General features: G+C 34.3%; 1 protein-coding gene and 1 pseudogene across 1 annotated transcript; both read left to right on the forward strand.

Moving 5' to 3' along the window:
* The first annotated feature begins 259 nt into the window (after positions 1-259).
* LOC130948901 (putative disease resistance RPP13-like protein 1) lies at positions 260-2,947 on the forward strand. Its single transcript, XM_057877766.1, has one exon. It carries the CDS (start codon positions 260-262, stop codon positions 2,945-2,947), a length of 2,688 nt encoding a protein of 895 aa, XP_057733749.1.
* LOC130951631 (isocitrate dehydrogenase [NAD] catalytic subunit 5, mitochondrial-like) lies at positions 2,948-4,685 on the forward strand (annotated as a pseudogene).
* Positions 4,686-12,667: the final 7,982 nt, after the last annotated feature.

A 12,667-nucleotide genomic window follows, 5' to 3' on the forward strand; every position in this document is an offset into this window, starting at 1 on the left:
TACTCTTGGATCTCATCAAGCTAACCTTATATTCAACCAGAGTAACTTGTATTTCCTGGTTCAATTAATTATTGCACATGTTTCAGCACTATTCAAATATATAATACTAAGCAAAGAACATTCATAGTTCACTGCAAAACGCATATACTTGAGATCCTTTGACCCAGAGATCTGAATACATTATATCGATCTAGCTACAACAACTTCCCTCAACCCCTTTCATTCTTTTCTCATCATCTGCTGCATCTGATTTTGCATCATGGCTTCAAAACTTGAAGGTGGAGCTTATCTCTCTTCTTTTGTTGATGCTATTTCAAACAAGCTGTCTTCAATACTTGAAGATGACTCTGCCCCGGAGTTGCTTGAAAGGTTGGATGAAATTCTGTGTGATGTTGAACCTGTGCTTGATGATGCTGAGCTGAAGCAGTTGAGTGACAAGAGAGTGAAGAAGTGGCTTGTTGATCTCCAAGATGCTCTCTATAGGGCTGATGACTTTCTGGATGAACTCTCCACTAAAGCTGCCACTGCTACTCCGAGGGATTCAGGTAACTTTTATGACTGGTCTCGCGCCGTTGATTCAATTATTGAAGATAGTGGTGTCAATGTCATTGAAAAAATAGTTGGCACACTAGAGTCTCTTGTTAAACGAAAAGATAAACTTGGTCTGGAAAAGAGTGCCAAGTTGGAGACATCATGGAGACTTCCATCCACATCTCTCGTTAGTTCTGATGTATTTGGTCGGGACGAGGACAAGGAGAACATAATCAAATTACTGTTAGATGATACCTGCGATGCTGAATCACTTGTGACTGTGATTCCCATTGTGGGCATGGGCGGGATAGGAAAAACTACTTTGGCTCAATTGGTTTACAATGATGCCAAAGTCATGGGAAAATTTGACACTAGAGCATGGGTGTGTGTTGCTGAAAATCCTGACCCTGTTCATGTTACAAGGACAATAATAGGGGCAATAGATTCTTCTCCCTGTATCCTGGAAAATTTTGATTTACTTCAGACTAATCTGAAGGTAAAATTGATAGGAAAGACCTTCTTGGTTGTTTTAGATGATGTCTGGCATGATCAACAAGACATGTGGGAGGATTTCCTAAAACCTTTTCATCATGGGAATAATGGGAGTAAGATTCTCCTAACAACCCGTAACGAAAATGTTGCTTCTGTGTTTGCACCAAACAATCTACATTATCGACTAAATTTATTGTCGAAGGAAGATTGTTGGTTGTTGTTTTTGAAGCATACATCTGTTTCTACTAATTCTAAACAATATACAACTCTAGAAATAATTGGTAGAAAAATTGTTAAAAAGTGTAAAGGATTACCTTTGGCCGTGAAGACACTTGGAGGTTTATTGCGCAACAAGCATAATGAAGGGGATTGGGAGAATGTACTTAAAAGTGAAATTTGGGAACTCTCCAACAGTAAAATTGCTCCTGCATTAAGAGTTAGTTATCACTATCTCCCTTCCCATTTGAAGCGGTGCTTTGTTTATTGCTCATTATATCCTCAAGATTATGCATTTGACAAAGACAATTTAATTTTGTTATGGATGGCAGAAGATCTCTTACAACCAAAGAAAAACAACACATTAAAAAATATTGGTTGTGCATATTTTGATGAATTAGTTGCAAGGTCATTTTTTCAACCTTCTAGTACTGAGAGAGGGTTATTTGTAATGCATGATCTCATGCATGATCTAGCAACGTTCTTTGCTGGAAAATTCTATTTCAAACTCGAGGAATCTGAGAATCTACACGGGGTAGATAGCAAAATTCGTCATTTGTCCTTTTCTTCAATATCTTGGGGTATTATCACATCATTTGGAGAGGCCTGTAAGAGAGCAGTACACTTGAGAACAGCTTTAGATTTTTCTTGGTATCGTCAATCAATTGATGTTGAAAGCAAACCCTGGCTCTTACAACAGCAATTGAGAGTTTTGTCATTTCCTATCAAGTCATTGCCTGAATCAATAGGTGAATTGATATATTTACGTTATTTAAATCTGTCTGGAGCATGGATTGTGACATTGCCAGAGTCAATATGTAAATTATACAATCTCCAAACTTTGATATTGGGGACTTGTTATGAGTTAGAGATGCTTCCCAGCCGCATGCAAGATCTTGTGAACCTACAACACCTTGATATTCGAGGTGTTTCTCGTCTGAAAGAGATGCCGAAGAAAATGAGCAAGCTAAAGCATCTAAACTTCTTAAGTTATTATATCATAGGCAAGCATGAAGAGAACGGAATAAGAGAATTGGGAACACTGGACAATCTTCATGGTTCATTTCACATTCTCAACTTGGAGAACGTCAAGAATAGTGATGAAGCTTTGGAGGCAAAGATGGGTAACAAGAAGCACCTCAACACTTTGAAATTGCAATGGCTTCCATTAGGTTACATTTACACCGATCATGTCAAAATACTTGAGGAGTTACAACCTCATGAAAACTTGAAAGAGTTATCAATTGAGGGTTATGGGGGTGAAACATTTCCAGATTGGTTAAGCCTTTCTCGCTACTCCAATATGACCAAATTAAGTCTGAATGATTGTGAGAATTGTTGTGAGCTTCCTTCGCTGGGACAGTTACCCTCTTTACAGCATCTAAAGTTATCTAATTTTTATTCGTTGGTGGAAATTGGTTTAGAGTTTTACAACAAAAACGATGGATCATTTCGGCAGGAAACACCCTTCAAATCTCTTGAAACTCTGAAATTTCACAAAATGTATAGTTGGGAGGAGTGGCATTTTCCTGATGGGTTTGATGGTTTTCCTAAACTTAGAAGCCTTTCAATGAGATACTGTCTCAAGTTAAGAGGAAGTCTGCCAGCTCACCTTCCGGCTCTGGAGGAACTTGCCATTGTTGAATGTTCAAAGCTTGTATGTTCGCTGCCGAGGGCTCCCAAGCTTATATGGCACCACACACGTTAGACATTTCAGACACCCAGCTGGCGCAACCCGTGTTGGAGTGGGTCCCCCACCTGCTTTGGTAGATTCAACTTCAAAAAGGCCGCCTTACCCGTCTTTATCTTTGTGAGTTTGATGTAAAGTCGTTCCCAAGAGGGGGTTGCCTCCCTGCTTCTCTTGAGTCTTTAAGATTGTGGGACTTTCCAAATCTGGAGACGCTTGACTGCAAGGGGCTTCACTATCTTTCCTCCCTCAAATATTTAGCAATTACATACTCTGAAAAGCTTCAGAATATCACAGAAGAACATTTGCTTGTCTCCATAAAAGAAATCTACATAGGGGAAGAATGTCCTTTGAAGAGCAAGCTGGAAGAGATGGAAGACCCACGGATTCAATTGGGTTGTTACGAATTAGGTAAGTGCTTTTTGCTTTCATCTTTCCTAAACTCAGTGCTCTCCAATTACAATATTTGTTTGGTTTATTGCAGACTCAAGCGATGGGTAGGCTTCGAATGATTCTGATTGATTAATGATTACAAATCTTAATTTATCTTTCTAATTATTTTTCTGATATTTAAAGTTAGAAAGATAATTAAGAAAGTGAATTAGAATTCTAATCATTTATACATCATTTAATGTGCAATTAGAGCAGTCAACGGCATGATAAAGTATGAGGAAGTTGTCATTGACAATTGCTGCATGATGGTATATTTGTGAACTTGGATTTAGGGTGCAACTGTATTTGGAAATTCATTGAGTTTGAAAATGGAATTACTCATTCATTTTTATAATTTACAGCTTGTGAAGAATCCGGCTCTTTTTTATGTACTAGTGATGCCAAACCTTTATGGTGACAATATTAGTGACCTTTGTGCTGGCTTGGTTGGGGGTTCCGGCTTCACACCAAGGTAATTTTTGCAGGTCGATCAACAAAAGCTAGAAGTTACAGTCTTATCATCTCACACCATTCCGTCATTCTGATTCATACATGTTTCAGCTGCAACATTGGTGAGAGAGGTATTGCACTAGCTGAGGCTGTATATGGTTCAGCACCTGATATTGCTGGAAAGGTAAGCTGCAAAGTTCTTTCTCAACCTTATATTATCCGTTATGGATCTTTTCACCTTATTATGAACTCATTACAGAATATGGGATTTGAATGCTTGTTTCATGAAAGTGCTCAATATCAGTTTGCCCTCTGTGATTTCATAAAACTAATTTGGTCTTCTCTTTCTTAAAAGAACAAATTGTGAATAGTAATTGTTGCAATGTATTTATCCGGTAGTGGTCACAAACATGTTCTAACCTTGGAAACTTTGTGCTTGTGTAGAATTTGGCAAATCCAACTGCTTTACTGCTGAGTGGTGTTCAAAGTTGCGCCATTTGAATCTCCATGACAAAGCTGACCTAATTCAAAATGCCATCCTCAACACAATTGCAGAAGGGAAGTACCAAACTGCTGATCTTGGAGGCAAAGCAAAGACAACCGAGTTCATCAATGCAATCATTGACCATCTCTAAATTCTGCTCAGAGTAGGCAAGGAATTGCTGCTCAGAGTAGGAATACCTCAGCATAATGGAAAAACTCATCTAAGGTTGTGACCTTATAACCACCAGGCATGAGCAAGCCTTAAAATATTCACTGCGCATGCAGTGTTATGGCCTTGTAAAATGCACTTTGTCTGATAACCCTCCTTAGTCCATTTTGGTATTCCTTGTCAATAATATAGTTAAATAAATGAAGTACCATTAGTTTGTTTTTATATTTGTTTTGTCTTTTTCTCCCTCTAATTGCTCCCTTTATTTTAATCTGTATTTGCACAACCACCAATATATTGGTGACTAAGACTTTGTTTATTTGGAGTGAAGTAGAAGGGAAACAGAGGAGGGGAAAGAAGTTGCAAATTTTGTAAAGAAAATTTTCCAATTTATCTTCCTCCTCTCTATTTCTCTTCAATCAAACACAGCCTAAGTGTATATGTCAATATTTTTTAGTTTTTTGAAATATTTCTTATGATATTTTTCCTTGTGAAAAAAAAAAAGGATCTAAATACCCTAAAACTTCCACTTGGATCAAGGTAAGTTCTGGTTTCACAATGCCAGCTAGTTCACGAGGAGGAAATTTGACTAGAAATCATGGATTTGTGTTGCTGTAAATTTCGAGGTTTTTAATGTTAAAAAAGATTGTGATAGTAATAATAACTTGTAATTTTTGTGACATGAATAAGGTAAACAAAGATTCAATTTACACTACTTTTCTTTTGTGTTTCATGGATTTCCAATTTGCCATGGAAAGATAAACAAACTTTCCGGGTCTGTCGAGGATTCTTTTGAAATTGTTGATCACATGTCGGATACTTCATAGAATTAATACCATCTTTGCTTAGAATCCAACTGTGATCCCATTTGATTACTATGATCCCGTCAGAGCGAAAAACTCTTCTCTGTCAATCAGTTAGTTCCCTCACATATATATAAGATTGTGCTTTTGTATCTTGTGCATAATCAATGAATGAATCTATTCAGTTTCATATCATCTGTCTCACGAAGTCTTTAAGCTCTTTTTTCCGACACATTCTAGTTCACATTTTTATTTTGCAGCTCCTTCAATAATGCCTAGTGTCAATAGGGGCCTTGAGATTTCCATGTGGGAAATAAGATAATTTGTGTTCGCTTAACTAGTTTGGTTATACAATTTTTCATTTGTAAGGTGAGCCTATATGAACAATCAGTTATTATGATATATTTCTATCAAATGTGGGGACTGAAATTTTATGTTAACAGTTACATTGCAAGACATGATTTTGATAAAAGTTCATATTTAATACTCAAGTATGAATATCCATGTTAGAAGGGTATTATTGAGTCATTTAAATAATATAATATAATCAAGTATGTATAATGTAAATAGTTTTAGCTTTTGAGAGATGCAAAGAGGTACCAGTTAAAGCGGCATCATCATGTAGAAGAAAAATAAATTAGAGGGCAAGTTACTTAAATAAAATAAATGGCAATCAAAATTACCCATATACAATTTTTATATAAGGGTTACTTATATACACTTTTTTCATTATTTTATGTAAATCACTACGGAGTGTAGCGGTTTATAAAAATAACAGAAACCACTATAGGTTAACGTGATTTTCATGCAGCACGTGAATTATCAAAAACCGTTACAGAGTGTAATGATTTCTGAAGGAGGCAGGTGAAGCAAGCATAATCCGCTGCTATAAACCTGTAACGTCCTGAAGGCCAGAGGAATTACTGCCACCACCGTCACCATGCTTGAAAGGAGCCAGAGGAGTGGGAGAGAGAGGACGTTAAGGCCAGAGAGAGAGAGAGAGAGAGAGAGTAGTGTCGCTGCCGTCACTGTTGGTGTTGTCGCGGTGGTTGCCGTCATCACTGAAGGAGCTCGTCGCTGAGTTGCTGTGTCGCCGCCGAAGGAGAGCTCGTTAGAAAGCTGCTGTCCTGTCCGGCCGTGCTCTATCCTCCATTCTTCCTCACTGGAGCCTTCCGCCACTACCCTTGCTCTTTGAAAATGTTGTAGGAATCGTTTCGCACCTCTGTCAGTTCTATTTCACCACCGTTTTAACCTGGTTAGTAGTTGCTTATTCTGTTTTATTTTTGCTACTGTTTTACCATAGTTGATGATGTTGTCGTCGGTCCTCTGCTTTTAGCCGTTGTCGTTTCTGTTCTGTTGTGCCCCTGTTCGTTGTTCTACTTGCCTATTGGAGCTGCCGCTGCTCCGGTCCAAATTTTGCGCTCTTTCATACCCTTTAGTTTGGTGCTCCGGGTTTGGTCTCTTCAATCCCTTAGGACCAAGTTGTGAGTAGGCCTTATATTTATAACCGATAACTTTTTTATTTATGTAATTCTGAGTTTTTAATTATATTTATAAAACTATTGTTGAAGAACTTTGATTTGATCAAAATAATTAATTTATTATAGTTGAATAATTAATTTTATGAAGTTCATACCTTATAAATTTTACATGAGACTATATATATGTTTGGTAAGGTTTTATATTATTTTAGAATATTTGATTTTACTCGAATATATACCTTTGAAGCATTGAAGTATTTGTTGGCACTCAATTACTTTGAAACGGTAAAATATGTTCTTATGATTGAAAAGTATGATTGAAAAAGATTTCTAATGAAAAAGTATTATCTTGATTCGATTTGATTCAATACCTTATATTTGAAAGATAAGAGATTTATTGTATTTGAAACAATATGTTTTGAATTAGTTTGGGAGGCTCGTATTAGAAAACCGTACTTAACGGCGGTTATGACGTTAACCTAGATACTTCTGGCTCAGACCTCGGCTAGCAGGGGCGTTGCTAGCCTAACGTGTAGGCCACACGTTGAATCTATTGTTCCGTATGGACACACGAGAGGAAAGGGCTACCCATAGAGGTGGAGACGCCCAAGTATGAACTTTTGATTTGATTTCTAGATGAGAACTCCCTTATTGATACTTATTATTATCAACTACTATTTTCTAATTAAAATTACTTTGATAATAATGTTTATATGGTCTCATGTCGATTATAGATGTATTGTCTAGTCATTGAGTTACAAAACTCACCCCGTTCTTTTATAAAATATTTTTCAAGAACAAATACTTGACTATGTGAGACTTTCTATTCAAGAGTAACGATCTGCAATGAGTACTTATTCTTTGTCGAGTTCCTAGATGTATATGCTCCATATGTCACAGGCAGGATCTATGCATATTTATTTATTTTACCTTTTGTTAAAATATATAATTATTCATTTTAGAAACTATAAATTTATTTAAAATATTTGTAACTTTTTTATTCAGCTTATATTTGAGTCGGTTAGGCTTGCTAGGGAATTATCTTCCCGAGTGCCGGTCATGACTCATTTTGGGCCGTGAAAAAGTGGTATCAGAGCTTAGGTTAACCTATGCAATATGGAGTAAGTGTCCTATGGTAGGATCACAATGGTATAAATAGAAGTGCGCCTATTTGTACAAATTGTGGCACTATTAAAGGTCTATAGGAATGTCATCCTTGTCTTTTTGTCATTCTTGTCTTCTGGTTCTTGTCATCATGAGTCATCTGTCGATTCTTGCCACCTCTTTCCTCTTCTTTATACCCAACCTTGAGTTAATATTCGGTAGCTTTTCTTGAACTTATTTAATTTTTGCAATGACTTCAGTTTCGGTTTTGGTTTGCAATTCCTGCTTTGTAGCTAGTTCTAATCTTCCTCGTTTTTGTGAATGTATGCTTTAATTTTCTTCATCTTTGTGTTGTTATCTATGATTTTTTATGTCAATATCTCATTAATTACTTAGAAGATTCAATCGGTGGTTACCGTGAATCTATTCTTAATATATAAAAGTAGATACATAAGGTTATCTACATTACTTTTTAAACATTTCTTTCTTCCTACTAATGCCATGTCAGCAATATTGCTTACTTGACAAAATTTTAGAATCAACCACTCAATTCTTGCCAAATCAATTATTATTTCTAAATCAGCAAAAAAATAAAATATACAAATAAAAAACTAAAAAATACAACACAATAAATTTATAACCTACAAATACATTGAATTTATATTCTTATATTTATTATATCTTACCGTTATAAACAATACAATAAATTTATAACCTACAAATATATTGAATTTATATTCCTATATTTATTATATATTACCGTTATAAACAATACAATAAATTTATAACCCCAACAATTAATTTATTAATTTTTATAAATATCTCACTAAAATTAATAAACATCCATATTACAAATGTCATAATAATATTATAATCATAATAAATTTTACGTTATAAGTATTTAAATTTCATACTATTTAAACTACTTATATAAGTCTCTTATCACTATTCCTTCAAATAACATCAAATTTAGCACAAGAAATTTATTTTCGAACTACACATCTCAAACTTACTCAATAGAGTATCATTCTTTCAGAGCAGAATGATTAGAAATCGAATAACTATCAAAGATCTAATGGCCATGCAATGAGAATTTGATGATCAGGTTTGACAAAAAAAAACTCACAACATGCATTATACATTCATACTTACTCAAATACCATATACCTAATGATAACATAAATTGAATATTGGAATAGGAAAAGATCTTCATAATTTTAGCAACTATAAACGAAATTGATGACAAATTTGGATGGAACTATGTTTGGATGGAACTATGTTGAATGTAAAAAGTGTTAGAAAAAAGTATATAAAAAAGGAAACAACTACATTTGTGGCACATGTAATCAAACACCACAATATCCAACAATAAAGTAACTCTATATACTTTTCATAATCTCATCTATCAAATTATTAGTTACTAACCCAATACTTATTTTAGGTTCAGAATTCAATTAAGGGTTTTAGATCAAAGTGTTACAACAACTTTTGTACTATTTGATGGCGAAGCAAAAAACTTATTGGGCACAACTGCTTCAAATCTAATAACATTTCAGAAAAATAATGACATTGAAGCACCACTACATCAAGAGATTAAGGAGAAAGAAAACCATACAAATTCAAGACACATCTTCGGAAGAAGAACATATATACAAAGATGGAACAAACAACACAATAAAAAGTGCATCAAACTCAACAATTCATAAAGAACATGCCTTCACAAGAACCTACGACAGAAAGAAAAAAAGCAACAACTCTAACAACAACCAATAAAAAAAAGGAAGACGAGCGCCACATAAAAAGACTAAAGTCCATCAACTAAAACAAATGTAAAAATCAAACCACCAAATAAAAATGTCACTTTGTACAACTCCAACATCCAAATCTTTTGTACTACAAATTATTTTAAATAAAACACATTTTAAATTTAACTTTAATTTACACGTATTTAATTTATTTCTACAAAACATAACAATTTTTAATATTTATTATATAATATCATTAATTTACCAATCGCGCAGGTCTTATTCTAGTTATTATCTAATTCCCTTATAGAATTATATTTAGATTTGTGGATTACATGGATTTGCTAAGTTTCTGATCAAAATATTTTGTTCTGGATTTGTTAAGCGATATTGGAATTTTTCTTCTTATGTTGATAATCTTTGAAGTTATAACATAATTTTGATTTGTTGTTGATTCTTTCTTTCAAATCAATAATTTTAAAAACTGTTATTTAGTTGCTCAAGAAGAAGGACTAAGTGATGAAACATATGAATAGAGTGTTATTGTTGTTTGTTCGATTGGTGATTTTTTTTTTTTTTTGCTTAAGTGGAGTGAATTATCTGGGTGATCAGTCAGCTGGATTGAAAGTCTTTTCTGATCTAGAAGTTTGGTTGTGCTTTTCTAATTGGATGATCTGGTTCTGTTATGGTTCTTTGTTGCTGAACATGGCTTTTCTATCACGGAACTATTTTTCTGCTTGATAAGTTGAGATAAAGATTATGAACGCTTGCTTTTGGTTAGTGATTAAAAGATTAATTTTGTTTTTGGCTAAAATATGAAAGTGTATTATTGATAATGTCTGAGTAGTTATTTATGTTGGAGCATTATGGAAAAGATGTATTAAATAAATACTACATGGCATGTGAAGGAATTTCTTCATCTTGGTATAGAACAAATAATAACAAAAGTATTCTAAATCAAGTCATGTGAAATCATCTAATTGAACTTGTGAAGTCAATTTTCTTTAGCTAGAAAATTCTTATTTGTGCGGGATGATTCTGGAATAAGAAGATAATTGGAATTGACATCTTAAAACTTCTTATACTAGTACGAAGTTAAGGAAAATATAACGCTGATGACAACTAGAAGTAGAAATGTGTTTTGTGATGCAAATTATTTCATCTGATGAACCATGTTATTTGTTTCGTAAAGATTGTTTGTTTGTATTTTAAAAGCAAGTAATTTATTTTGCCAAAAGTATAGAGAACCCAACTATAAAAAAATTTGCAGTGTTAATTCATGTTGCTCTATAGTAATAACATTGGTTTTTGGCACTAGAATTTTTCTTCCTTTGTCATATAAAATCATCTTTAGTATATTATAATTACTGACTCGCACACACACAAAAAAAAATTTACAGTAGCCATTGTCTTTTCTATTCTCAACACGGTTTTTAAAAAGTTCATATCTCCTATGGTGTTCCCTTTTTTTTTATCTGACGTTTGCGAAATTTTTTTCTTGTTTAATATAATAAAAAGAATAGTCAAATGTACTATTACTTCTCATGTTTATAGATTTATAGTTAAAATAATTATCTTATTAGTCAACATATTGTGACAATCATAAGATGATACATATTTCATTCTTGCAAATGATTCTATTCTCCTTTTAATTAACTATCTCACACATATCATTAGTTACTATTGTAACTTAATTATTGCTAATAAATTTGCTATACCTTTTAATACATTGAAATGGCATCTTTTCCAGTTTGTCTTGCCAGATCTTGTATCTTGATTTTGATAATTTAACTAATATTTTATCTCAACTTTTATTATAGTATTTTTAATGTTAAGTTTGAAATTTTGACTGATTTTTCTTACATTTCGATAATAAGATGATAAAATCCAGCATGAGCTAAGTGTCACGATAAATTTTAGAAGGTTAGATTTAATGGGGTGTGTGTGTGTGTGTATAGTTTTTTAGAGTGTTTGAGAATGCTCTAGATAGTTTCAAAACATTCTAGAATGTCCTAGAAGGTCCTGAAATACCCTAGAAGGTTCTAGAAGACTCTGAAGGGTCATAGAGTAATTTAGAAGAGTGTGGATGTATATAGAAGTATGTGTAGTATGGAATAATCTAAAAATATTTAGAGGAATGTGGTAGGATAAATATTTGTAGTGAGGGTTCTAGATGATCAACCTGGACCGTTGATTAGATTTAATCATAACCATCTATTAAAGAGGTGGATGGCTATAAATAGGGGTGAGAGTTAGAGTTTGGGTGTGTGAGTCATTTGTAATAAGCACTTGAGTAAAAAGTGTTCTTTCCACCAAAACTTCCTTTCTCTTATGTTCTTAGCTTTCTTGCTAAGTATTGAGGGTTAGACTGACTTGGTCTTAACTCAAGAGATTGAGCAAGTCCGAGTGCCAGCATGGTAGCATTGGAGTGTGTACAAGGCCGTGACAATTTGGCATCAGAGCAAGGTTCGAGAGGGAGCACAAGTAGTTTGTGGATATGGTTTCTAGTGTAACCATGGAGCATGTTGAATCTCAAAGGGGAAGGGACGCTATTCCTTCTCAACGGGAGGCGAAAAGGCCTGTTCTTCAAGTGAGCCTAGAGGTAAGGACTCTAACTTCTTAGAAGAGAGTTTATATGTTGGAGAATGTTCTATCCTCTATGGATGAATGCTTCCAAAGGATAGAACGTGACAAGGAGACCCTCGAAACTCATGTGTGGGAGAACTAGATGCTTTCAAAGAAAGCATGCTCCAAATCAAAGAGAAGCTTGAGAATCCCTTGAAGCTATTTGAGGAAGTTCGAGTTTGGTTCGAGGAGGCAAAATCTCGACCAACCATTATAAGGGAGATGACAAAAATTGATCTTCCAAAGCCAAATGAGTTCGAGGGCGTGAGGGACGCTCGAGAGGTGGATAACTTCCTATGGCAAATAAAGAGGTACTTTGAAGACCAAGGGGAAGTGATGAGCGGATAATTTATACACTTTTTGGCATTGTTTTTAGTATGTTTTTAGTAGTTTTAGTTGAGTTCTTAGTATATTTTTATTAGTTTTTAGTTAAAATTCACTTTTCTGGA

Source organism: Arachis stenosperma, chromosome 9, assembly GCF_014773155.1.
Source record: "Arachis stenosperma cultivar V10309 chromosome 9, arast.V10309.gnm1.PFL2, whole genome shotgun sequence".
Taxonomy (NCBI): Eukaryota; Viridiplantae; Streptophyta; class Magnoliopsida; order Fabales; family Fabaceae; genus Arachis; species Arachis stenosperma.